The 25,984-nt window shown below is 31.2% G+C and overlaps 1 protein-coding gene across 1 annotated transcript; it reads left to right on the top strand.

Moving 5' to 3' along the window:
- The first annotated feature begins 11,418 nt into the window (after window positions 1–11,418).
- LOC119687943 lies at window positions 11,419–20,785 on the top strand. Its single transcript, XM_038102506.1, has 7 exons — window positions 11,419–12,663; window positions 12,770–12,922; window positions 15,536–15,655; window positions 15,759–15,869; window positions 16,238–16,357; window positions 19,743–19,862; window positions 19,946–20,785. Exons 1-7 carry the CDS (start codon window positions 11,760–11,762, stop codon window positions 20,230–20,232), a joined length of 1,815 nt encoding a protein of 604 aa, XP_037958434.1. The 5' UTR covers window positions 11,419–11,759; the 3' UTR covers window positions 20,233–20,785.
- The last annotated feature ends 5,199 nt before the right edge of the window (window positions 20,786–25,984 follow it).

The raw sequence follows: 25,984 nt of genomic DNA, 5'->3' as shown, positions 1-25,984 counted from the left end.
TTGGTGGACAATTTGTGTATGCGACGTGTCAACGCCCGGCTTGTTCCGATTCTCCTCGCTTTGTTCCAACATTATCAACGATTTTAAGGCCAAACATTCAATAAATACCATCGAACAGCCACCGTATTCACCTGATCTTGCACCGTGTGACTTTTTCCTGTTTCCCAAACTCAAATTACCACTCAGAGGAACGCGTTTTGAATCCATAGAAGACGTAAAACAGAATTCGCAGAGGGAACTCAAAGCCATACCGGAAAGCGCCTATAAAAATGTTTTGATGATTGGAAGAAACGTTGGCATTTGTGTATCGCTTCTAATGGAGCATATTTTGAAGGAGATAAAATAAATATTGATGAAGATTAAGAATTTTGCGTTTTATTTAAAATTTCCGGAAGCTTTTCGGTCACAATGTATTTCTTTATCACTGAAAACTGATGGATTGGTCGCAACTCTGAAACAATACTAAAGAATCAGTTCTTACTAATTTGTTTCTTTAAAGCAGACTGCTCTAATTTCAATTGAATAAAAAAGTACATTATTGTCTCTTTAGATATCACTCTGGGACTCAATGTATGCTCTCTCATTTTCTGCAGTTTATTTATTTCATATAAGAAATTTATTTATGTTGCATTTATAAAAGACATGTGTTTGTGAAATAGTAAACAAATATGTTTTATAACATAATGCACGGAATATATAATATAATGTATATATAATATAATGAATATATATTATAATGTACGGAAGCACTTAAATGAATTTTTCTAGTGAACCAACCCAGAGGGTAGACTTTTTAGTTAAGCAATGCGAATGTGTGTTGTGACAGACGAATTTATGAAATTTAATTAATAATTTTAAGCAGGGAACGAAAATAATAGTTATTTCAAAATTTTTTATGAAAAAAAGCGGCAACAAAAAGTTGTTTAAACTCAAATATAAGTACATAATTATCATTCTAACAACTTTTATACTCAATATTACGCATGCTTTTTGTATATGAACATTTCAAAATGAAACTCAAAAATTAATAATTAAATCTGCTTTATATTATATTCATCAGAAATAATTATGTGCCTTTTAAATTTCGCGCAAACATAAATTTTAAAATTCTGCTATTTATTTTAAAACGCACTAATAACTATTACTTTTGCGTTATAAATATAAAAATCATAAATAACTGGCGATTTCTGCCGAATATTTTTAAAACGAATATCAAAAATGCATTTTTCATTCAAGGTAGTTGTTTTTGCAATTTCTTCTTCTTCTCACATCAGGATTCACTTTAATTTTAATATATGATACGTGGATCACATCCTGTGCTCTTAGGATTCACTTTAATTTTAATATGTGGCATTATTTTTGAATTCTCATGTATTTCATTTTGTGAATTTCGCGCTCGTACTCAGTATGTATTTCATCTGTTTAGGCAATTCCAGTAGGAAAAGCTGTTCAGGTTTTAATTTGCTCAGATTTTGACAGATCTTGACAGATTTATCTTCAACAAGTTTCACAATTACAACAATTACTTTTAAAAAAAATTCGAAACATATGTCAGAGATATACATTTTAACATTACCACAAAAGGCAATTTTTCACAAGAAAAGCAATCCTGGGCTTGAAATTTGCAAGCGTCATTTCCAACCTTTGTTCTACGAAACTAACACACCACTCAATAAGTCATGTGACTTTCTAAGAAAAACAAATTTTTTCTGCCAAAAATCGATTTTACTCATCGAGGGAAATACAATCATTCCAACGCTTCATTAACTTCTCGATGCCGTGCTTGTAGAAGGATTTGTCTTTTATCAGCAATTACTTCTTCATTTGAGATGAATTTTTTACCGGCGAGCGTTTTTTTGAGATCAATGAATAGCCAGTAGTTGCTGAGGGCCAAATCTGGACTATACGGTGGATGAGGAAGCAATTCGAAGTGTAATTCGTGCAATTTTGCCATCGTTTTTATTGACTTGTGACATGGTGCATTGTCTTGGTGAAACAAAATGTCACAATTTCTGCTTTTAAAACGATCCAGTAATGCCGCGTAGTAGTTACTATTGATGATCGAAATGTTTTTCCCTTTTCGAGGTAGTCAATGAATACCATGTGCATCCCAAAATACTGAAGCCATAACCGTCCCAGCTGACTGTGACTGTTGTGCCTTTGGACGCTTCGGACGTGGTTCACCGGCTGCAATCCACTCAGATGCTGATCGTTTTGATTCCGGAGTGAAGTAATGGATCCATGTTTCATCCATTGTTACATATCGACGCAAAAAATCTGATTTACTCGTATTACGTTTAAACATGGCCAAACACTGCTCTGAATCATCAACACGTTGTTTTTGATCGACTGTGAGTAAACGCGGCACCTACTTTGAATAGAGCTTTTTCATTGTCAAATGTTCATGTATAATTGTAAACTCACTGCCTTCTGATATCTTTACGGTCTCACCTATCTCACGCAATTTTAATTTACAATCAGATATAATCAATTTCTGGACTTTTTTGATGTTTTCTGGAGTAACCATCTCAATTGGACGACCAGAACGTTCACCATCATCGGCGTCTGTACGACCACGTTTAAATACAGCAAACCAATAACAAATTGTTCTTTTCGATGGAGCAGAGTCCGGACAACACTTTTGAAGCTATTGCTGAGCTTGCACAGTATTTTTTTCATCAAGAAGCAGTGATAAATTAACACACGAAATTGTTTTGAATCCACTGTTTTGAAAATAATGAAAGTAATTTCATTTAAACGGCTGTCACTTTTTCCTAACTAATCGAAATGTCATGAAATTTTGCACATAGTCTTTTGAAGATTGGTACTTCATAAACGTCATATGGATTTGTGGTTTAACGGACCACATTAATTTGCTATACACTATCAATTAAATGAAACACGTTGTTTTATTGCATGCACACTAAAACTAATCTTAGCGTCTCTTTATTTATCATATATATATCTACACACTTTTAGTTTTCACAGCATTTGGCGCTTGGCACGTTTTTGGTGCTGCCACAGTTCTGCCACAATTACTCCCCTATAATTTTTTTGGGTCCGCGGCTAAATCTTGATTTATAAAAAATTCACCTGGAATTCTGCGCGGTGTGCCGAAAAGCATTTCTGCAGGAGATGCTTTTAAGTCTTCTTTGAACACAGTGCGTAGACCCAATAGTACCTATGGTAAAATATCTGTCCAAGGAATATTCGGATGACACATTAAAGCTGTTCTTAAAGTGCTGTGCTACCTTTCAACCATGCCGTTTGAGGCAGGATGATATGGTGTGGTTCTGATTCTTTTTGCGCTAACAGTATTTAATATAGCGTTGAATAAGGCACTTTCAAATTAAGAGCCTTGATCTGTAGTGATAGATATAGGTGTTACAAGCATACAAGTCCAATTATTGAAAAACGCATCAACGACTGTGGTCGCAACGAGGAATAGCCATCGGAAACCTTAAGAATCGATCTATGATCGTTAAGCAATATTTATATCCCTTTACTTCGAGGATATGAATTAAGTCTAAATGTATGTGATTGAACCTGTTGTCTGGTACATTTATTTTTCTTGAAGTTAATTTATTATGCCTCTGAATTTAAGCACGTTGACATAGAATACACTCTCTCCACCAACGAATTGCGTCAGTACGAATGTTCGGCTATGCAAATTTTTCTTTTAATAGCTTACTCGTTGTTCTACCGCTTAACTGCGCAAGACCATGTATGACATTAAAAGCTCCACGTCTTCGGAATATACATATGTTGATACATATGTTAGGCAATAACCAGTATAGTATACAATTGTATAGTATTTCTTGAAATAAAAGTTCTTTTTTTATTATGTTGCAGATTTACGTATTTATATATACCTATGTTGTTTAAAAAACACATTCATAGCCGAAGTTAGAATCTATTAGAGAAGTTAGTAAGTATACATATACTTCAAGTTTTAGGATACATTATTTTGACATTTGGTTGTATAAAAATATATATTAATATAAATTTTAAACATTCAAAAAAATTTTGCATATAATAACACAATTTTGCTTGCACAACAATTTTTTTCGATCTAAAAAATCGTACAAATTATATGCTCTTTATATACATACATATTGGTTCCCTTCACTCTCGGGTGGAGCATAGGCCCGTTTTATTAGAGATATGAGTCATTCAGGTACACCTTTACAGCGGAGGACTTCCCAGATGGCGTTGTGCTGCAAAGTGTCAAAAGCTTTAGTAAAATCAATAAAAACTAAGTAAAGTGACGACCGACATTCGACATTTTAATCTAATATAAAGCACAGACTGTCGATATGGTCGATTCACGATTTGTTTGCACTGACGCTGATTTGTTCTTCTCGGAGTTGCGGAGAGAGTGTACTTAGAAGTCGCTTGTTGTTGATCTGTGCAATGATCATGTTTACACTACTTATAACCGTTATTCTCTTCCAAAAATTACAGCATGCGAGGTCACCTTTTTTGGGTGACCCCTCGATAATGCATTCTTTATTTTCACAGAGATAAAATCCGTCTGTTAGTCTCAATTTAGATAAATATATCTACCTATTTTTCTCTTCACAAACTCAAGATTGCCCGTAGCAATAGCTGACAAACAGGCTCAGTATAACACAACACCAACTCCATGTTTTACAGTTGGGAAAAGATTTTGTTTATTGTATGCTTCACCTCGCTTACGTCATACTAATATATATTCTTATATTCCCAAAACACTGAACTTGGATTTATCGAAGAAAAGAACATTGGTTCAAAACTCCTCCGATATATCTAATAGTGCTTCGTTTATTATTCGAATATTCGAATTCTTCGAATACTTCGTAAATTCGAATATTCGAATAATAAACGAAGTCTTCGAAGTTGAAAAAAAATTCGAATTTTTTGCAAAGTTTTGTTCTCGAAGTCTTCGAAGTTTAAGTGCAGTGAAAAACTTCGAAGACTTCTTTGAAACATGAATATTCGAATAATCGAAGAACTTCGGTTTTTTAAAAAATTCGAATAATGTGAACAGTACTAATATCTATGTTACATATTTATTCGCAAAAGCAAAGCGTTTCTTTCGATTAATAAAAGAAGCTTCTAATTAAAGAAGCTTTTTTCGTGCTACTCTACCATGAAAATCGGCCCGGTTCAAAATTCTGCGTGCGATAATTATAGAAATATTTTTTTGCAAAACTTTACTGCATATTATGTACAATTTTCAATGTGGATTTTTCTTTACCGAATTTAATATTGTGCGGCTTTCACGGTGCATAAGTTTCGGTTGGCAAGCAAAACGTGGCTTTGATGTGTAATAACTCCAGTAGTTTTCCAATTTTTGATGACGGTGTGGACCGAATAGTGCGGTCCACACCGCACTAATGATTTTCCTGTCACCGACCCTTATTTCTTTCCGATTAGACACCATTGCCAGTTTATAGTAAGTATTTTAAGCATAATACACTTTTTGGCAGGAATTAATTATCACAATTATAATCCAAGTTTTCACCAATTAACATTGCTTTTGTGTTTTTCATAAGTGTTTACAGCATAATTGTTAATGGTTATGTTAAGGAAATGTTATTGTTTATAGAAATACACCTATGTTTTAAATATAATATATGTAACGTGTCTAGATTGTGTGTACAGTGTGTGTGGTGGTTGTTGGCATGGTGGCAAGCCCAATATACTTGCCGACATTGGGGTATTTTTACCACCTCTACCAAACTTGGATAGTGAACAAAAAAAAATAGTGCTAAAAATATTTAAAAAAAAAAAAAATATAAAAAAAAAATATATATAAACAATGAAAACTAAATAATAACAACAAAAGAGAAAAATATATATATATATAATCTTAAGGTTGTTCAACTTTAAGTCTGCCAGTGTCTAACATTCCCTATCGGTGGTGTTTTCCTGTCCATTCCCGTCGGTTTGGACTTGTCCACTATAATACAGTGATTAAAATATTATTTTTAAACTTTTTTCCATAATACAATAATAATTATGAAAGTGGAAAAATCATTTTAAATTGTACTTGGGTTGGGTGTTGTTATTATACCTATATAGATCTTCATAATTATGTTAATTACATTTTAACAAATTTCATATTTCTGCTTACATATGTATATGTATGTGATTTAAAAATATATTGCATAATTTGCGATTATGTTTGCTTTTTCTTCAAAATTTCCTCTCAGTTTCTTTTCTTTATTTTCTTTGATACAAACTCTCTTTAGACTAAAACTCTCTTCACCCAAATTTTATACTGATTTCTCATTAAAAAAATCATCGTTTTAAATATATAAAAACTAATATATAAAAAAATCATATTAGGTTATCGCCATATATACTTTATAGAAATGCAACTGTGTATAGAAATTGGATGATGTTGTATTAGATCTGCTCCACGAGCTACTCGTAGTAACTATGAGTAACACTCTGTATACACAAGTGAATTCCATCAGCAAATTTTCGAGTAAATGAGAGCATCTGAGAGAGCGTGACAACCCTGTCGAAATTTGAAAATGTTACACATACTTTACTCATACATTTATTTCAAGTAAAATTTGTGTTGGTTTGTGAATCAGCTGTTTTGGTTTGAATTTAAATTTTAGTATTCTTTATTTGCGCGACACTGTGTTCTACCCAGACTTTACCCAAAGCTGTTCCATGAATATTTGTGTAAAGAGCGTAATTTGGCACTTTATTTATGTTACGCACTCAGTTTGTAATTTACTTGTGTTTTACTTGAGTTTTACTATGAGTAGCTGGTGGAACAGACCTATTAATATATTAATAAAACTTCCTTTTAACATCCGTCTTTACTACCAAATGTTGAACGCATGTTTTTACTTCTTATTACTGATCTATTATTTTGTAATACGGGGTTTACATGACGAGATATTGGTTGCTGGTTTTGCGGTCAAAGTCGATTTCCACCAGCAAAGCTCGGAATGAAAACCCCGTATAACAGTTTAAAACCACAAAACTTATTGTCTCAATAAACGAATTTTAAAGGAAAGTAAATTTTTACTCTAATTAAAAAGCTAGAACAGATTCTTTTTTGCAATTAGAGCAACATATGTATATAGGGATGAACGTGTTTTGATTTATTAAAGAAATGTTACGCTTGACCTAATTTATAGCAATTGTTATCGAAATAATCGCAAAATAATTATTCAAACTCTTCAATGCATGTAATAAAAGGAGAGGGTTTTTGAACTAAATGGCAATATTGAAATTGCTTTTCTATAATAAAAATATTGGAGTTATGGAGTTAATGGAGTTAATACATATTCTGATAAAGGACATGCTGAATCACCCGCAATCAATTCTTCAGGTGAAACAACATTTTCTTCTTTTTATAAATTGAACTGTTACGATTTATTTTTGCATCATGCCAACTGCCTGGATGACCTACTACAACATGTCGAATTCGCCGCTTATAATCACAAACGATTTGAGCTTTTATGAAGTACACATGATGTCGGGAAAAAAAAGTTATGTGATTGTTAACTGGACTTTCAGCTAATTTTATTTCCGTACTGGGAACGTTCACATGCATTCGGCCCAAAGCTATAATTAGGTTGTAATTTCAAAATAGCCTAAAAGACGCTGCCTGTTATATTCATTATCGTTCCACCATCTCCTTTTCCAAAAATTGCTGCCATTTTTCTACATGTGTATTAGATTCATAAAGATAGGCATTTCCCTTTCATCTGTAACTAAATTTATGTTAATCCAATCTCGCCCTAAAATCAAATCCAATCTCGCCCTATTTTTCTTTCACTAGTATTATATTTGTGCACCTAATTACAACTCTGGTACATTTTCTCGTACCGGATTTTTGTCATAAACCCAAAACCAAAGAAGATAAAGAAAAGAAACTGAGAGGAAATTTTGAATAATGGTGCCTCTTTGTGTAATATCGCAAAGAAAATCTCTTTTACTTATTTACCATACCAGAATTGTCAAATATTAAAAACGGTGTGGCTTATAACTTAAATATTTACTACATTTGTGGTTGCATATTAGCATGTAGCCATTTCTTCTAATTAGAAGAAATAGTATAAATTATTGTTTTTGGAAAATCCATTGTATGTATTAATACGATTATAATGAGTAAATATAGGCATGATTTTTTATATCAGTTTTACTTTAATTTACATAAAAGTTTTAAATGCGCTATATAAATCAAATATAAATGAAGAATTGGTAAACTAAAATCAATAGTAAATATAAAGTAGCTATTATTGATATATGTAAATATGTATATATAATTAGTCATGAAATTGTTTTAATAAAGTTAAAAAAATTGTATCGTATTTATTAAAATAAAAGTTCTTTTAATCATGTTGCACATATATGTACGTACTATATTTATATATATGCTGAGCATCTAATAGAAAAGTTAGTATGTGTTCATACATTTCGAGTATTAGATTGCATTGTTTTAATATTTTGTTTTAAAAAGATTAATATTAATATAATTTTTTAAAATTCAAAAAAAGTTTGGTATATTGTAATACAATTTTTGCTTGTGCATCAAATTTTTTCAATATAGAAAATCGTAAAAATGTATATACTGTTTACTACTACATATTTTTTGTAGTTTTAAGCAATCCTTTCAGTAAGGTGAAATGTTTTTTGTATATGAAATTCAAGAAATTCTTAACTAGTTAATAACAACATTGTAAACAATGCGGATCAATTTCATCGCATAGCGTTAGAAGAAATATTAAATATATAAGCATTTTCCGCACCACCTAAGAGGTATGCTTGCTGGCGCGTTACTGAGTTTTAGGTGTTGGTTCCCTAATAGGCCTATCCACCAAAATGTTTTATTTAACAAATATACAATTTTATGTGAATACAATTTAGAATAACTTAATATATACAAAATAATATTACTATTTTAAAAATATTTAATATTAAACCAAAAATAATAAGGAACTATTAAATTAAAGATAAATTATAAATAAATTTAATAAATTATAAAATTAAAACTAAAATATTTTTTGTTTAAGCAAAAAATCACTTAAAGAGTATGAACACTTTTGTGCTGTTTATAAGTGTTGAAAGCATAATTGTTTATATTTAAAATTCGACACTTTATTATCTCGATTGAAATATTTTAAAATGAAGTAAATTCTTACTTTAATGAAAAAAGATAGAAGAGTTTCAATTTTGCAATTAGGGCAACATATATAGGGATGAACGTTTTCTAATTTATTAAATAAATGTTGCGCTAAACCTAATTTATAGCAATTGCTATCGAACTGATCCGAAAATTGTGATTCTAATTTTTCAATATATGTATATATAATAACAACACTCAATCAAAGTATAATTAATAATATTAATTTCTCTTCAGGATTTTTCCTTTTTTATAATTATTAGTATATCATGGAAAAAATAAAAAATAAAAGCACAACTTAATTCGTAGTTTATTATATACACTAATTAGGCACACATCTAAGTTTCTAATGTGTTAATACATTTATATATTTACTTTATTCTACAACAATAAATTGCGTTATTTTTAATTAATAATATACCTTCGATAATCGTTTGGATAAATATAGAGATGTTTGAAATTTAAACATCCAAGTACGCACTTCCGTTTCAATTGTAAATAAATTTTAATTAACTAATAATTCATATATTTTTCTGGAATAATTACCTTTTTTTAATGCTTTTATAATTGAAAACAAATTCCGCCTTATTTTTCTTTTAGTAATGTGGTATTTGTGCACTTAATTGCAACTTTGGCGCATTTTCTCGTAACGGATTTTTAATGTCAAAAAACCAAAACAAACAACGAAATTTCTCAGAAACCTCTCTTACTTTAGCAAATATCGTGGTGAGTAGGGACCGGGTGGGCAAAGTACCAGGGTCCGGGTGGGGAAAATATTCACGCGCCATTATGTAGCATTAGGCTTTTTGTTATTGTACTGCGTAATATTTTCACCTCATTACACAAAATTTTTGAATATTTTTTGAATAATCCAGAAAAATTTATACACAATTTTTCGAGTAACTCTCAGTTTCTTTTCTTTATCTTCTTTGCCCAAAACATTCAACGTAATTTCTCAGAAAGTGCTCTTATTTTAGCAAATATCGTGGTGAATAAGGATTGGGTGGGTAAAATAGCAAGATCGAGTGGGGAAAATCGTCTTGCGCCATTGTGTAGCTCTAGGTTTTTTGTTTTTGCACTGCTTGATATTTTCACCTCATTACACAAAATTTTGAATATTATTTGAATAATCCAGAAATTTTATACACAATTTTTTGAGTAACACCCAGGTTATTTCTTTATTTTCTTTGGTGAATACATTGCATAAAAAGACATTCACGGTAACTATTTCCAAAATTATTTATTATATATAAATAAAAAAGTATAAAGTTTAGGCGAAGTATAAAAAAGAGAAGTGTACTTATAGCGCGAAGATAGATTTATATCAGAGCAAAATGTTTAAAGTTCTACGAGTACGAACATCAATCAAATTTAAGCTATTGAATTTTTACATAAAATAGTTAACTATTATTTTTGTAGTCTTCTGGAAATGCAGACAATATTATAGAAGTTAACATAGAAGTCGAAACAGTCTGTCTGTTTTCAGCAATAAAATTATAAGCTTCATATAGTTCTTATAGAAAATAACCTAACAGTGGTTACTCATGTACCCGGTTACACTATAATTACTTTCTTATTGGGAATTGTTTCTTTATCAACAAAGTACAGCGATAAAGTAATTGCTTTGGGCAGTTGTCAGTTGTTCTGTGAAAGTGTTGGACGTTAGTGCTTAATCGGAATAATTCAAATAACTTCATATTCGATATAGTGCATTAAATATTATAACCAAAACTTTAAATTTTAGTGTGAGTAAACATAATTAATTGCATTTGAGACAATAATATTAAGAGAATTTCGCAATATTTTTACATTACGTACAAGAATAATACATACCAAATCGAACGGTCATTTCTGACATTAACTGAAAAAAGTCCATATAATAGCAAAAATTTTTTTTTAAATATAATTGAAGTGTTTACGATTTTTAGGGTGCTCTGATTTGAAGATAGATTGAAATTGCTTATTCTGACAAAATTTTTCCGATGTACTATTCATCAATATAACTTGATAAGTGCAATTTAAGTAAAAATTTGGTAAAAATTTAAGTAAAATTTGGTTACGAATTGTCTTTAGATGTCGTGAAAGCTTATGAACTGTGTTTTCAGTATAAAATTGTATAACTTTTGTATAGCCTCTTATTTAAGAATCTAGCGATATCGGTAATAGCTACTCAGTAAAAAAAATTTATTGAAAATCCATCGTCAAATTCCATTTATTATTATCATACTTGAAAAATCATTAAATTGGTTAATATATTATTTAATTAAGTGCTAGAACAATTTCTTAACTAAAGGTTACGGCTAGTATGTCCTACCCAAAAACTCAACAATACATTCTGCCAAATATTGTGCTCTTCTGACATAAGACTTTCAACGTACATATATATGTATCCGTTATTGTAAACAAACAAAAAGTGTATAAGACTGTAAGATTGAAGCACACACTTATTGTATCTTGATCCATATTTAAGTGGAGAATTATTGGTTTTTGTAATAATCAAACATACTGCGGGTGTCTGCTTAAATAACAGAAAGTGAATCCATCTAGATTTCAAATTTAAATAGTGAAGCACAGCTAAAACAATTTACTGATTCACTGCAGTTGCAATTTTATTACCGTTACAATGGCTAAGAACGAAATGAATCATAAACAGCATGCGTTACCTGAAGATGATTTACCAAGCACCTCAAAACAAAAGTTCGTAGCAAAGAATTCCTTGGGATTCAATCAAATGTCCTTGAGCTGTAAGGGATTCGGAAAAAATGACCCATTTAAGCAACATAATGGCAATGAACTTAATACAAAAAGTGTTGCAAAACAAAAACATGCAAATGGACCCTCAGTTTCATGCCCGCTCCCCCCAGAGAAAAAACGTAAGTCAATTAACAAGAAGATCCAAACTGCAAAATTTTATATCAAGTGGCCGACAAAATTCAAATTCGCTGATGATTCAAGCATAACAAGAAATAAAGAACCATTGAAACGCACAGATTCAAAATCGCTTAAAAATCAAAAGATCGATTCTTCTACCAAAGGAGTGGTGTCGAACAAGCATGGAGAAAAGTTTTATTTAAAATTTATCGAACTCCCTTCTCAATCGAAAAGCGCAATGGAGAATATTAAACATTCGAATACTTTAACTGGTTTTCAGAGAACAACAAGTACTACGAGGTCATTAGTCAGTGACATAACACCAGAACCGTACTGTGTGGTTAAACAACAAAGTAAAATATTCCGTTTTAACGATACTAAAAGAGGAAATGTATCTGATGTTCCATCAACGTCAAAGAGAACTTTAAATGAAAAATCATATATGCCAGTTATTCCGTTGAAACTTATAAAAATTGAGCGACAAAAAATAGTCGAAATTATTGATTTAAATTCGACTACTTTTCCCAGTTCCAAAAAGGTATATACTACATTGCCCTTTAAATCGTCTGCATGCGAAATAGCCACCAATTCTGTACAAGATGCGGGACGAACTTACTTACGTAAAGAGTGGGATGACGAGAACGTAAAAGATACAGGTAAATAATCAATAAATATATGAGTACATGACATGACTACAGCCTAGTAGTTTTATTTTTAATATGACGTATATTTTAAACGCATGTCAACTAATGTCGCTTTTAGCTAAAAATGCAATCCCACCAACTGCATCAGCAAATGTTATTGAACAAGCACTAAATTCCTGTACAGATGAATTTACGCTGAAAAATGAGAAGCCAAAGTTACTAATCTGGTCTGGTGTAACAGAGTGTTCTGATGAAAATGTGGAATATATACGTAAGCTAAACAGTGCACACCAGAGAACTGCAAGAAGTCATAATTTTATAAGTCAAAGTACACTCATAAAACATCAAAAATAAATGCGTATAAATGTTTTTCTCATACACTACTTACATGCATTCACATTCGCCACTGAAATCATTCACAAGCTTCACAAGAATACGTATAATTCTTGAATCATAGCATATACCCAGGTGAGTTTGAATATACTCATCGAAAATGAATGACTCGTATTTTGCTAAGCAAAAAAATTGTATGTTTTAAACTTCAGTTAGTCGGTACGTACCGTTAGAACTTAAGCCAGAATAGAAAAATCAAATGCAATTAGGTTTTCTAAGTAAACGAATTTAAAAATTGTGATCAGTTGTTCGCGAAACCTTTTTAAAGGTAGGTGCATTGTAATAATGCGCACATTCCATTCCACATTCTATGGATATGCAATATCTTCAGAAACATGTTGACAATTTGGTACAATTTGGTGTTATTCATATTTCAAAATATTTTTATAAAGAGGTTTTTTCGAACAGTAGTGAACTACAACAAAAAAAATTTATTTTTTATATTATTTTAATTAATTGAATTTTTGGCGGACCGTACAGCTGTTTCGAGTATTATAATGATTTTTTGAGACTGCAAGTACCAGGGTTCGAACTCGGGTCCTGCCAAAAAAAAAAATATTTTTTTTAATTTACTAAAAATGTTTCCGGGAAAATGTATTTCAAAATATGTAGGCCGTGTGCGAGTTCGAGTAAATTGAGGTAAAGTTAATTGAAATTTCCTAGGGATTCTTTGCACTACACTTATGTAAATATCTTATTTATTGCACTTATTTATTATTTTTAGTTAAAAGCTTTCAAAATTATTTATTTTTTTAAAAAACATCTTATAAAATTTTCACAATTGTAACACCTAATTCACCTAATTTTTATCTAATTTAACTTACTCGAAATTCTGGTAAGTACCAACATTCGCTGCCATACCGACATAATTTATTATTTCCCTCAATTTACCAACAATATGCTCAAACTCGCACACGGCCGTAATGTCATTAACGATAATTGTCTTCAATTTTCTATAAAATATTTTTACTATTATTTTACGTGCAAATTAATTAATAGGTTCTTCGTTTAATGTTTTTAAAAAATTATATTTTATTTATATTTAACTTATAATTAAGCCTGATTGAAATTGAATATACAAACGCGCGTAGGCGTTATTTGGATGCGCATACTTAAGATACAAAAATTGTATGTAAAGGCAAAGTACCATTATATTAATACAGGGTGTTAACTTGCACATTTCAAAAACATTTTGTTTACCTATTTAAATGCAAACAAAATCAGCTGTTTACGTACAAACGTACTTTGGAGTAGAGCATTTTCTTTGAATTTTGTTTCTGCTTAAGTACTTACGAAACGCACCGACTAACTGAGCCTTAACTGAACCCACAGTTTTATACTTTGGTTGTGTGCTGTTGTTGTAAGCATTGTAAATGTTTGTGCAGTAATCCGCCCTATAATGCGGTACCCTTGTAACGCGTTTTCATTTTGCGCGATTTCAATCTCCCGTATAACACGGACATTCCCCCATATAACTTGGGGATTTGTACAGGTTATAATTATCTTCGCGTACCTTTGCACGTGTGTATACGGCAATATCCCGTAAATATTAGCTGCATTTTAGCAAACAGCTATCTGAATTTTCTTTGCTAAAAGGATACGGTTCGCATGTGAAAGAAATGGGCAAAATTTTATTTTGATTTATATGCATAATTCTGACGCTAAAATTATTGAGAAAATTTCATATATGAGACCTAAAAAATCTGAAAAATATAAGAAAATATGAAATAAAATAGGCATTTTACGATGCAAATGGTCTTTTTACAGACGAATATGGCGGTGAACCTGGTTCCTTGCACGATAGCCGAGTTTTGCGTAGATCGCAACTCCATAGTACAACTTCACTTCCAAATAAATTCCCTAGCGGTTCTTTTCTTTTAGGATATTTTGTGTATCCTAATTTAAATTCGCTTGAAAGTCCATTTGAAGAAAATGGTTCTTTGTTCTCTGCCCAAAGAGAATTTAGTGTAATGCAATGTTTTTGGTCTTACAAAAACAAGGTATCTTTGACTGTTGCATTTTATGGAACCACAAAGATTAACCAACGAGGAAGACAGAATAAGTGCTCAATATCTTGAATTGGATATCTTTAAGATATATTTTTAACTGTAGCGTATCATATGCTAAGATCACATTGCCAACGACATTTTACATAAAATACGTTCCAAATTTATTTTGTACATATATTTCATATTGGATCAGTATGAGATCCAGTTCAATTGTTGGTTTATCCCATTATTGTGGTTTTGCATGTAAATTGAACGGATCATTTAAAGAATTTTTGTCTCGAATGTCGGTGGTTATGAGTATCATAAGTGAAGTTAAATATACGAAAAAGCGAGTCAGAATGCATGTAAAGGACACACAATCAATGATTTGAGTATTGCAGTTCATCGCAGTTCTCTGGTGCACACTTGCACTATAGCAAAGCCTAAAATATTTATTATGAAACTAATATATTCAAATATATACAAATTAATGTTCCGTTTAGTTCCGCATGGAGTTCTGCCGCAATTTTCAACATATAAAACAGAACAAACACCAACTAGAGATTTTCACTTTCTTTCTTCTGACGATATAAAGTGCAATGATACGAACGCAAAATGTGCAGGTAAGCTAAAATTTGCATAAAAAATTGTATTCTAAAGCCATTAATTAAAAAAAAAATTATTTTATATAATTTTAAATTAATGACTTTTTAATTTCGTTTGAAGCTCCGTTGCCAGCTTTAATTGATCGTATGGAGCAACCAACAAGTTCGTATAAAGTTAAGTTTCTAGTCTCTAGTGAAGAAGTGCGCGACGATGACAACGCAGAATATATCTGTAAGTAAAGAACTGCATTCTTACGTAAAGGCTAAGGCTCTTATATACAAAAATATGTCACGTATATATATTAACGTAAATATATACCAGTAAAATATATTGATCATACTTTAACAAGTTGGATCTCTGATTTGGCTGAAATTTACTTTAGGTGCTCCTTTATTAAAATTAATGAACCTAATTTTTTTCTGCGGGAAAATTGTTTTTTTGAAGGAGCTCGTATAAAAATTTCGAACATATTGGAGTAGATGAGGTCAATTTTTGTCAAAATCTGATCAGCTTGTAATAGAATGACCGTGTCTAAATATACCGTAAAACTTTTAGTTTTATAGCTAATTTATAAACAATAAAATGAATTTCCTTTTTAGTACCAGATACAGTTCCGCGGGTAGCTTCTGCAGCTGTTATAAAACAAGCAACAAATTCACTTAAACTTCCGCATCGATTTTCTAATAATGTGTGCGATGATGATAACGCAGAATATATCGGTAAGCTCACAAGCACATCACTACGTGTAAGTTAAGACTCTTATGTTAATTGTATATCTTATATATATATCTTATATATCTTATAATTCTTTATATATATCTTATGAAGATATATATATATATATATATATATATATTCTTCTTCTTTAATTGTTTATTCAAAAATTAAATGTTAAGCAATTAATTAAATTACAATATATTAGAAATAATAATTTTGAAGTTCTCTCTCTGTCTCTAGCAGTATGTACCAAGTTTCCAATTGGTCTTGACCCAGCCTAGTGTCGGATCTTTCTCAACCAAGACATTTGTTTTCTACCAATGTCGCGTTTGCCTTCGATTATGCTGTTATTTTAGAAAGTGACGAATGGCCCACATATTATATATATAAATATATATCAAGAGTGAGCGAAACATTCAGGCTCAGGTAAGTTTCAATCCGACGACAAAACCACATATTTATCAGGCAATGACACTAACAGGCATAATAAGGGAGTCGGAATCATTCTTTCAAAAAGCATTGCAAAATCATTAACGGCATTCATCCCAAATACCGACAGAACAAAGCTTTTGAAGATTGACGCAACGCCCTTTGCACTGAACATCATACAAGTCTATGCTTCCATCTCCTAAATCTACTGAAACACACGAACTCCTATGAATTGAATCTCATTATTGGAGACTTTAATTCCAAAGTTGGATTAGGTGCATGGTGAGCATAGGTTAGGCTAGTTGATGAGCATGGTCTTGGAATAAGGAACGATAGGGGGACAAACTCATTCAATTCTGCCAACAAGAAAACTTTAAAATAACGAACACATGTTTTGCCTACATCCGAGGAGACTCTACACTTGGACATCACTTCAAGATGGTAAAAACAATATCGTACGCTACCAAATCGACTTTATACTGATAAACAAAAGATTCGCATCATCAGCCATCAATGATAGCACCTATCCAGGAGCCGACTTTCCCTCACACCATAAACTGCTTAAGACAAAGATCAGCATCAAAATTAAAGCATACCTGAAACGGAAGCCAACTGGAAAACACGATTTGAAATAACGGCAAAATTATACATCTCACCAAAAATTGTGTAATGAAATTAATAGCAAACTTGCCAACATACTTAGATCACCACAACACAAATTACTTGCAGATTTGGAATCAAACTGCACAAATCCTCGCAAATGCAACAAACAACGTGCCTGCTAATAAGCAAAATGGATGACTGAAGAGATTTTAGAACTAATGAATGAGAGACGATCCTTTAAGAATAAAGATTACAACAAATATAGAGATATCCAAAGATCTATCAGATCTAAAATTAGATAAATAAAGACAAACTGGCTGGAACAAAAATGTAGGGAAATAGAAAGACTCCAAAACTTACACAATGGTTTCAATTCACACAAAAAAATTAGCTTCAGGGGTGCATCAGGAAAAGATCACAAGCTTGTTATTTTATAACAATAACAAGCTGGTAATTGATGCCGATGAGAAGTCAAATATCTGGGAGAAATTTATCAATAAGTTATTTGAAGATAACACCAAAAGCACCACCATTATCGATCACCATCAAGAACTATGATCAGGTCCTTCAATAACCAAAGATGAGATCCAAAAAGCCATCAAATCATCTAAAAACAAAAAGCAGTTGGTCCAGATGAAACATCAAGAGAAATCATCAAACTTTTGGCCAACAACAACCTAGCTGTGCTTGAAAAAATCTTCAATGGTATTTAAGACAGTGGTGTATATCCTCAAGACTGGCTGAAATCCATATTCATTGCAGTACCTATATCCAACAAAGCTAGAAAATGCAGTGAATATAGACATAAGTTTAATGAGTTATATGCTTGTCATATTCTTGAAAATAATATACACACGATCATTTAAAAAATCTGAGTTTGGTTTTAAATAAGCAAAGGGAACACGAGAGACTCTCTTCAGCTTCTAAGTTTTAGTACAAAATTGGAAATATGTTCAGAAAGATGTCTTCATTTGCTTGAAAAAACGATCAAAAACTTGAAAGACCTGATCATAGTTCTTGATGGTGATCGATAATGGTGGTGCTCTTGGTGTTATCTTCAAATAACTTATTGATAAATTTCTCCCAGATATTTGACTTCTCATCGGCATCAATTACCAGCTTGTTATTGTTATAAAATAACAAGCTTGTGATCTTTTCCTGATGCACCCCTGAAGCTAATTTTTTTGTGTGAATTGAAACCATTGTGTAAGTTTTGGAGTCTTTCTATTTCCCTACATTTTTGTTCCAGCCAGTTTGTCTTTATTTATCTAATTTTAGATCTGATAGATCTTTGGATATCTCTATATTTGTTGTAATCTTTATTCTTAAAGGATCGTCTCTCATTCATTAGTTCTAAAATCTCTTCAGTCATCCATTTTGCTTATTAGCAGGCACGTTGTTTGTTGCATTTGCGAGGATTTGTGCAGTTTGATTCCAAATCTGCAAGTAATTTGTGTTGTGGTGATCTAAGTATGTTGGCAAGTTTGCTATTAATTTCATTACACAATTTTTGGTGAGATGTATAATTTTGCCGTTATTTCAAATCGTGTTTTCCAGTTGGCTTCCGTTTCAGGTATGCTTTAATTTTGATGCTGATCTTTGTCTTAAGCAGTTTATGGTGTGAGGGAAAGTCGGCTCCTGGATAGGTGCTATCATTGATGGCTGATGATGCGAATCTTTTGTTTATCAGTATAAAGTCGATTTGGTAGCGTACGATATTGTTTTTACCATCTTGAAGTGATGTCCAAGTGTAGAGTCTCCTCGGATGTAGGCAAAACATGTGTTCGTTATTTTAAAGTTTTTTTGTTGGCAGAATTGAATGAGTTTGTCCCCCTATCGTTCCTTATTCCAAGACCATGCTCATCAACTAGCCTAACCTATGCTCACCATGCACCTAATCCAACTTTGGAATTAAAGTCTCCAATAATGAGATTCAATTCATAGGAGTTCGTGTGTTTCAGTAGATTTAGGAGATGGAAGCATAGACTTGTATGATGTTCAGTGCAAAGGGCGTTGCGTCAATCTTCAAAAGCTTTGTTCTGTCGGTATTTGGGATGAATGCCGTTAATGATTTTGCAATGCTTTTTGAAAGAATGATTCCGACTCCCTTATTATGCCTGTTAGTGTCAATGCCTGTTAAATATGTGGTTTTGTCGTCGGATTGGAACTTACCTGAGCCTGAAAGTTTCGCTCACACCTGATATATATTCATATATATAATAAGTGGGCCATTGGAATTGGAAGTAACGTAATGATTTTTTGTCAATATAAGCTTCGTTTCTAGTGGAATGATCATGTCTAAATTCACTTTAAAAATAACTAATTCGCAAATAATAAAATTATTTTGTTTTTTAGTTCCAGATATAGTTCCGCCGTCAGCTTCAGCAGTTTTTAGGGAACAAACAATAAATTCGTTTAAAGTTCTGTATCGAATTTCTAATCATGTGTACAACGATGATGAAGTTGAATATATTTGTAAGCATAAAGATGCAAAGCTACATATTAGCTAAGACTTTTACATATAAAAAGTGTTGATTTTATTTATATAACTCATTTAGTGCCCATCGATACTGAGTCACTCGATTTTAAGAAACTCGTTAGTTCAAATATATATAATAACAAATGTAATGAAGGTGGTTACAACAAGGTCGATGAAATTGAAAAGATATCACTAATTCCAAGTATTTTTCCTCAAAATGCAACAAAAGTTCAATGTTTAAAAAAGCATTTGCAAGTTACGGGTAAAGCTAAAGGTGACACTCAAGATATGATCATCAAATTTCGACAAGAAGATCCTTTGTCAATAACACGTGATGGTATTGTCTCCTATAAAAATAATCAATAAAAATTATATAAAGGCCAGAGAGAGAGAGAAAATCTCAAGATCAAGAATCAACAAAAAGATCAAAACCGAATTCTATTCAATAATAAACTCAACTCATTTATGATGCTGAGTATGAAGAGTACAACCTATCTACAAAAGTACTTAAATTCTTGCAAAGTCGATTTTGTGAACAAACTGACTGACTGACCGACTGTAGATTATAAGAGAATAATATATAATTCATTAAATAAACCAAGCAAAAAGTTTATACTACATTTGAGGATCTCGTGAGAGCTACCAAGCTCTCGTCGAATTGCTTGGTAAAAATAATTCAAAATTTTAAAACACAAAATTAGCTTAAAAGGTGTTTTTTACATTGTAGTGCCTTCAGACATATATATCACATTAGAACCAATGTTAACACATCACCTACAAGACGTTCGGAAAATTCGAAAAACTTAAGCATGCGTGAAATTGTATATATTGACTCATTTACGTGAAGAAGATATCACGAGATTCAAATTATTTCAAAAAAAATCCTATTATTTAACTTTTGAAATACACTCATTTTATATTCCTGATGTTTATTGCACATTCAAAAATACAATATATTATTTATATATTGTGTTTTTATCCCAATTTTGTTGAAACAACTAATGTGTCAATTAAGGGATTCTAACTTCTAAATTCATTGATGTACCAATCCTAAACATTTATAACATGAGTATCTTAACTTTTTGTGATTTACAAGAGGAGTTAAACATTTTATTAAAAAATAAAGTTTTCGAGAAAATGGATTTCGTTTTTTTTAGTAATAGAAGTAGTAAAGGTGTGAAAGAAGTAGTAGTATTAATATAGTAGCAGCAGTAGTCTTATACTGTGAAAAGGCGGTAGGCATATGAAAAAATCTTTTCATATCTTTTGAATCTTTTTTTCTCGAAGTGTGAAAGAATCTGCATAGAACACATAATGTCCACTTTAAAAGTTCTTGAAATGTCTTGATATTCTAAGGAAGTATTGTTGTGGACAGAGCTACTAAATGACTAGAAATTATTTTGTTACTCAATATGTTAAAAAAACCAAACTCGATGTTTTGTATTAAATTTCTTACAAAGGTTGGTGGTTGGTTATTTGTCGAAAGCAGAGGACAGTTTCTATAATAATTTTATCAATTCGTTTCAGTTTTTATACATTATACAAAGCTGCACACATCCTTAACTACAGCTCACCTCACTCCTGTATATCTAAAACAGCTCATCAGTTAGCAGAGATGTAAACTCTTTTAAACAGTAATAGTAAAAGTATTTATGTGGAGTGCAAATAATATCTTTCTTTGAAACCAATTTATCTACACTTGAAGTTCTTCTAATTTTTTTTTCTACATAACAGTTAACGGTGAATAAATGCCCCCTAAACTATTTCTCCCTATCGCTCTCTATCTAACTGAGCAAACCCAATTTTTGTTATGTCAATATATCGAATAAACTTATAGCTAATAGAAGAGTATAATGAGAATACATTTTGAATACATTTAGCGAATAAAGTGATTTTGACTACAATACATCAGTTGCAACAAAAAAAAGGCAATATTAATGAGATGATGCCGTCTATTAAGATGACTTTCAAAGGAAGGTATCGTATCCTATAATTGAATGCAGAAAGATATTATATCTAGAAACATTGTCTTTATAATCAACACATTGAAATGAGTATATATATATATATACATTATTAAAATAAAACTGTATTTATTATTTTCATTTCATTCACTTATATATTTTATATTTATTTTATTTTATTTATTGTTTTCTTAGTATTTGAAAGTCATAACTTTTTTGTGTTAAGAAAAATATTTGATTATGACTGCTCCGTAGCGTTATTAGCAATTTTGTTGGCTGCTTTTATGATTATTACTGATACTAATTATAATAAATTTAATTTTCATTCTTATTTTATCACAAAAGACTGCAGTCATATCGATTTCCCATTGAAAATACGTTCACAAAAATTTTTATATGACGAGATAATAATGTCACAATGACATTTTGAGTACTTTTCACAACGGAAACACAACAGGGGTCTGCGGAGAAGTGAAAATGTGTGCTTAACTTGGTGTGTATGTACGCGTTATAAGTCTTCCTTATAGAGAACTTCGTTCAAATCCCAAGAGTTATCTTGTTGGAAAAGTAAAAGTTATTCATGTCACTTCACATTTAAGAACGTGAAGGTAGGAGTAGAAAATTGAATTGTAATTCAATTTGAATTCACACATTGTAAATTTCAAAATAGGCTGAGAATTAAGACTATTTTTCGGTTATATTAAAGCCATAGATAAAAAATACACATAAAAATATGTTAAATTAATTTGAAGTGAAGTGAGAACCTTATGGATGCACATGCTAATTATGTTCATGATATTAAAAGACGTCTACTTAAGGCTGGTTATGGATAACGCACAAAGACCTAAACAATCTAAAACGGATAGTAACCCAGATCGGGAATGAATCGTTAAATAACAGATAAAAAATTTAACATAAATGTTTCATAATTAACCTTTGCAAAAATCACCCACACCATTGGTTGTGGATGAAATGTCCCTTACAGCTAAACGGAGACTTCCTTTAGCAAAACAACTCATTTGCAATAATCGTACAGACTTATTAATTCGAAACCTAAAACATTAATACTTGAAATCCAATCGGAAAATTTGCTAAACTAGTTTCAAATGTTCATACTCAACTCCGAATTCCATTTAAAATACAAAGTTATTCGATAAGTAAAGTTTTATTACTTTTTAATTCATTTAAAAAGATAAGTTAGGTTTTGCTACTACATTCATCGCAAGAACAACTGTATAGAAGAGCAGAGACTTAATCCATCCCGCCGAATTTAGGTAATTTAATAGGTATTTCGTCTTTACCGATGAACAGTCTGATAAACTATCAAAGAAGTATTTTCCTAAGAACCTATATTTTCTGGACGCCAAAGCCGAACATTCACAGAGAAAATGTATTATGGTGTCTTTCTCCTGTCGATTATCTTACATCTACCTATCTATATAATCTGAATATATATAACCATATATATTATATATAAACAAAATTTCTAAAGTTTCTTCAGGTTCTATAAGGTATATCTAGAATAAGACTTTTACTCAGTCGTCTTATTGTTTTACTATTGTCTAACAGAGACAAGGCAGGAAAATTTTTCTGAACTTCAAGTCAATTAATCTATCTACAACTAAATCTTTTTATTTCATCTCTTATCCAAGCAATCTCTAAGTCTTTGTGTAGTGATTGATCAAGACGCATCTGTAATCATTCGTAAAGTGATTGACTGGAATCTTTGCAATATTTCAATGTTAGAATTATCTTGTAAATAATCTTGTAAATAAAATATCAAAGTTATTGTATGAACAAAAACAAAACCAACTAGTAACAATTATAGTTTGGTTATTAAATGTTAAACTTTTATGGGTAGTTTTCTACCCCTTGGGCCAATGTGTTAATACTTTTTGGTTGATTTTGAGATTTAAGAAAATGACACAAAATTATTTCGCGATCGTTCTGTTTTAATATTTCTCGACGTTCCACGACTTATAAAGGAGTATAATTTGAGTATGGGAGGAGCGGACCTTCACGACAATGCATTAGCAAATTATCGTGTTAGAATTCGTGGAAAAAAATGGTGGTGGTCTCTTTTTACAAACACTTTATCCAATATGTTGGTCAACGCATGGAAATTGCATTACTTGGTTGCAAAGTCTGAAAACACCACACCCTTGTCGCAATTACAATTTCGATCCCAAGTAGCTCGGGAACTCTTGTTGGCACATAAACTTGCTGATACACAATGTAATGCTTGTAGAAGTAATATCAAATACTGTGAACATACGGATACTAAACATATTTCCAGTAAAAGAATGGGTGGCGCTCCACCAAGGCGATGCAAAGTATGTTCATCAAAAACGCCATATATTTGTAAAAAATGTGACATTAATTTACATCCAAAATGTTTCGAGAAATATGTAAATTTTCAATCTTCAAATACTTCTTTTAAAAAAACGTCATTTGTTTTAACTAAATATAATTTTTACCGTAACTCATTTTTGTTTAGAAATACTGTACACATTGGCCCAAGGGGTAGAAAACCCCAATCATAACTCGAAAACCATAATACGTAGAAACAAAATTCAAACGAATATTTCTTAATTAGGTCTAAATTAACTAATATTAAAAATTTTGACAAAAAATATTAACAGGATCTGGTACCGGGCCAAAATGGGTTAATCTCGTCGTCATCGTCATCAAAATAGAAGCTCCAATCCTATAAGATGAAAGCTTCTAGAAAATAATAAAAAAAGAGATTTCGCGAGACATCATAAATTGTGTGAAAAGTTGTGCAAAACAAAAATTTTATTAAAATGAATACAAGTATAAAATATTATTAAAAAATCAACATGGTGAACATTTATTTAAAAAATATAAAAAAAGTATGAATCCACAAAACAACTATAACCCTCGACCGATGGAGCATTTGATTTTTGCATCGCAGAAAAGCGGTGCTCAACTAACCAAAGAGGACAAATGAAAACTAATATAGTGAAAATTTTATATGGAAAAAATAATGATACAATAAAAAATACAATATGAAATACTAACAATTTAATATTAGATAAGTTGAATTTGCCAAATGAATAAATAAATAAACTATCATATAGAAAAGTTTGTAAAAAGCATTGGTTCATCGAAGCCGTCAAGCTCAAATACCCCAAGAATCAGGAATCAATTGAATGTGTTGAACTTGTTAACTTCTCAACCAGGTACTTTGAAAGAAATGTTAAACTACATTTTTTTAAATTGATTTCTGTTTAATATTTTATTAAATTATTGAATTATATTATTGTTTAAAATTTAATTGATTTTTTGCATATTATTTAAATTATTTTATATATACTTTAATATCAAATTTGTAAAAAATTTTCTTCATACTGGGAATAAGTCTATATAAACTTTTGTCTTGTTGAAGGGCATCTGTTCAATCAGTTGTTAAGTTTCATTCGTTCGGTACGGTCGAGTGCTTTATACTAGGCCACGTGCAACGTTGTTGTTTCATTTTTTTAACATATATTGTGTTGAATGATATAATAATATTGATATATATATATATATATTAACTATTCACTTAATTAAAAGTTGAACTTCTGACTTGTGGTAGCAATTTGTGAGTTTGTTGAGTTTAGGCGCGGTGTTTGGAAACGTGTTCGCTTAAAAACAAAAAATTAAAAAAAAAAAAAACAAAAAAAGCAACTCGTCATAGTACGGCATTGTAAGCTGTGCTTCGAGTTCAACTTCAATAGCTTGATTTGTGGCGGTTCGTGTCTGTGGTGTAAGCTTATGAGCTTACGTGATAGCGTGATTGCGAGATAAGCTAAACCTATCTACTGCCGCTTTCAATACGGTCTCGCATCTACCTAGTAAAATTTCAAGCCGATAGGGCATCCACTAGTTGTATTCTCCTTACTGATTTTATTAATCTTTAAGGGGAGGCGCAAAGTGTTTGTTTCAATTTCGGCTAAATGCACATTGTTCTTGTGCATTTAAAGATCCTGCTTGTGAATTGTTTGGTGTGTTGTTATCTTCTTCCTGTCGATTTTGGAAAAAAATCGTATTTGGAGGAAGCAATAACCTTTGGAGTTGTACTGTTTTAATTTGCACATCAACTCCTATTCTTGGTGAGTGTTGTTGCAAAAACTTCATTACTTTATGTATAT

The sequence above is a fragment of the Teleopsis dalmanni genome, chromosome X (assembly GCF_002237135.1).
Source record: "Teleopsis dalmanni isolate 2A chromosome X, ASM223713v2, whole genome shotgun sequence".
In the NCBI taxonomy this organism is placed as follows: domain Eukaryota; kingdom Metazoa; phylum Arthropoda; class Insecta; order Diptera; family Diopsidae; genus Teleopsis; species Teleopsis dalmanni.
Note: the sequence above shows the minus strand (reverse complement) of the source record. Positions and strands in the feature narration are given on the sequence as shown.

Excerpts from the sequence above, each read along its gene's own strand:
- LOC119687943 (XM_038102506.1), top strand. The coding sequence starts at position 11,760 with ATGGCTAAGAACGAAATGAATCATAAACAGCATGCGTTACCTGAAGAT. Across the intron at positions 12,664-12,769 it reads CGAGAACGTAAAAGATACAG|CTAAAAATGCAATCCCACCA; the intron begins GTAAATAATCAA and ends TGTCGCTTTTAG. Across the intron at positions 15,656-15,758 it reads TACGAACGCAAAATGTGCAG|CTCCGTTGCCAGCTTTAATT; the intron begins GTAAGCTAAAAT and ends TTTCGTTTGAAG.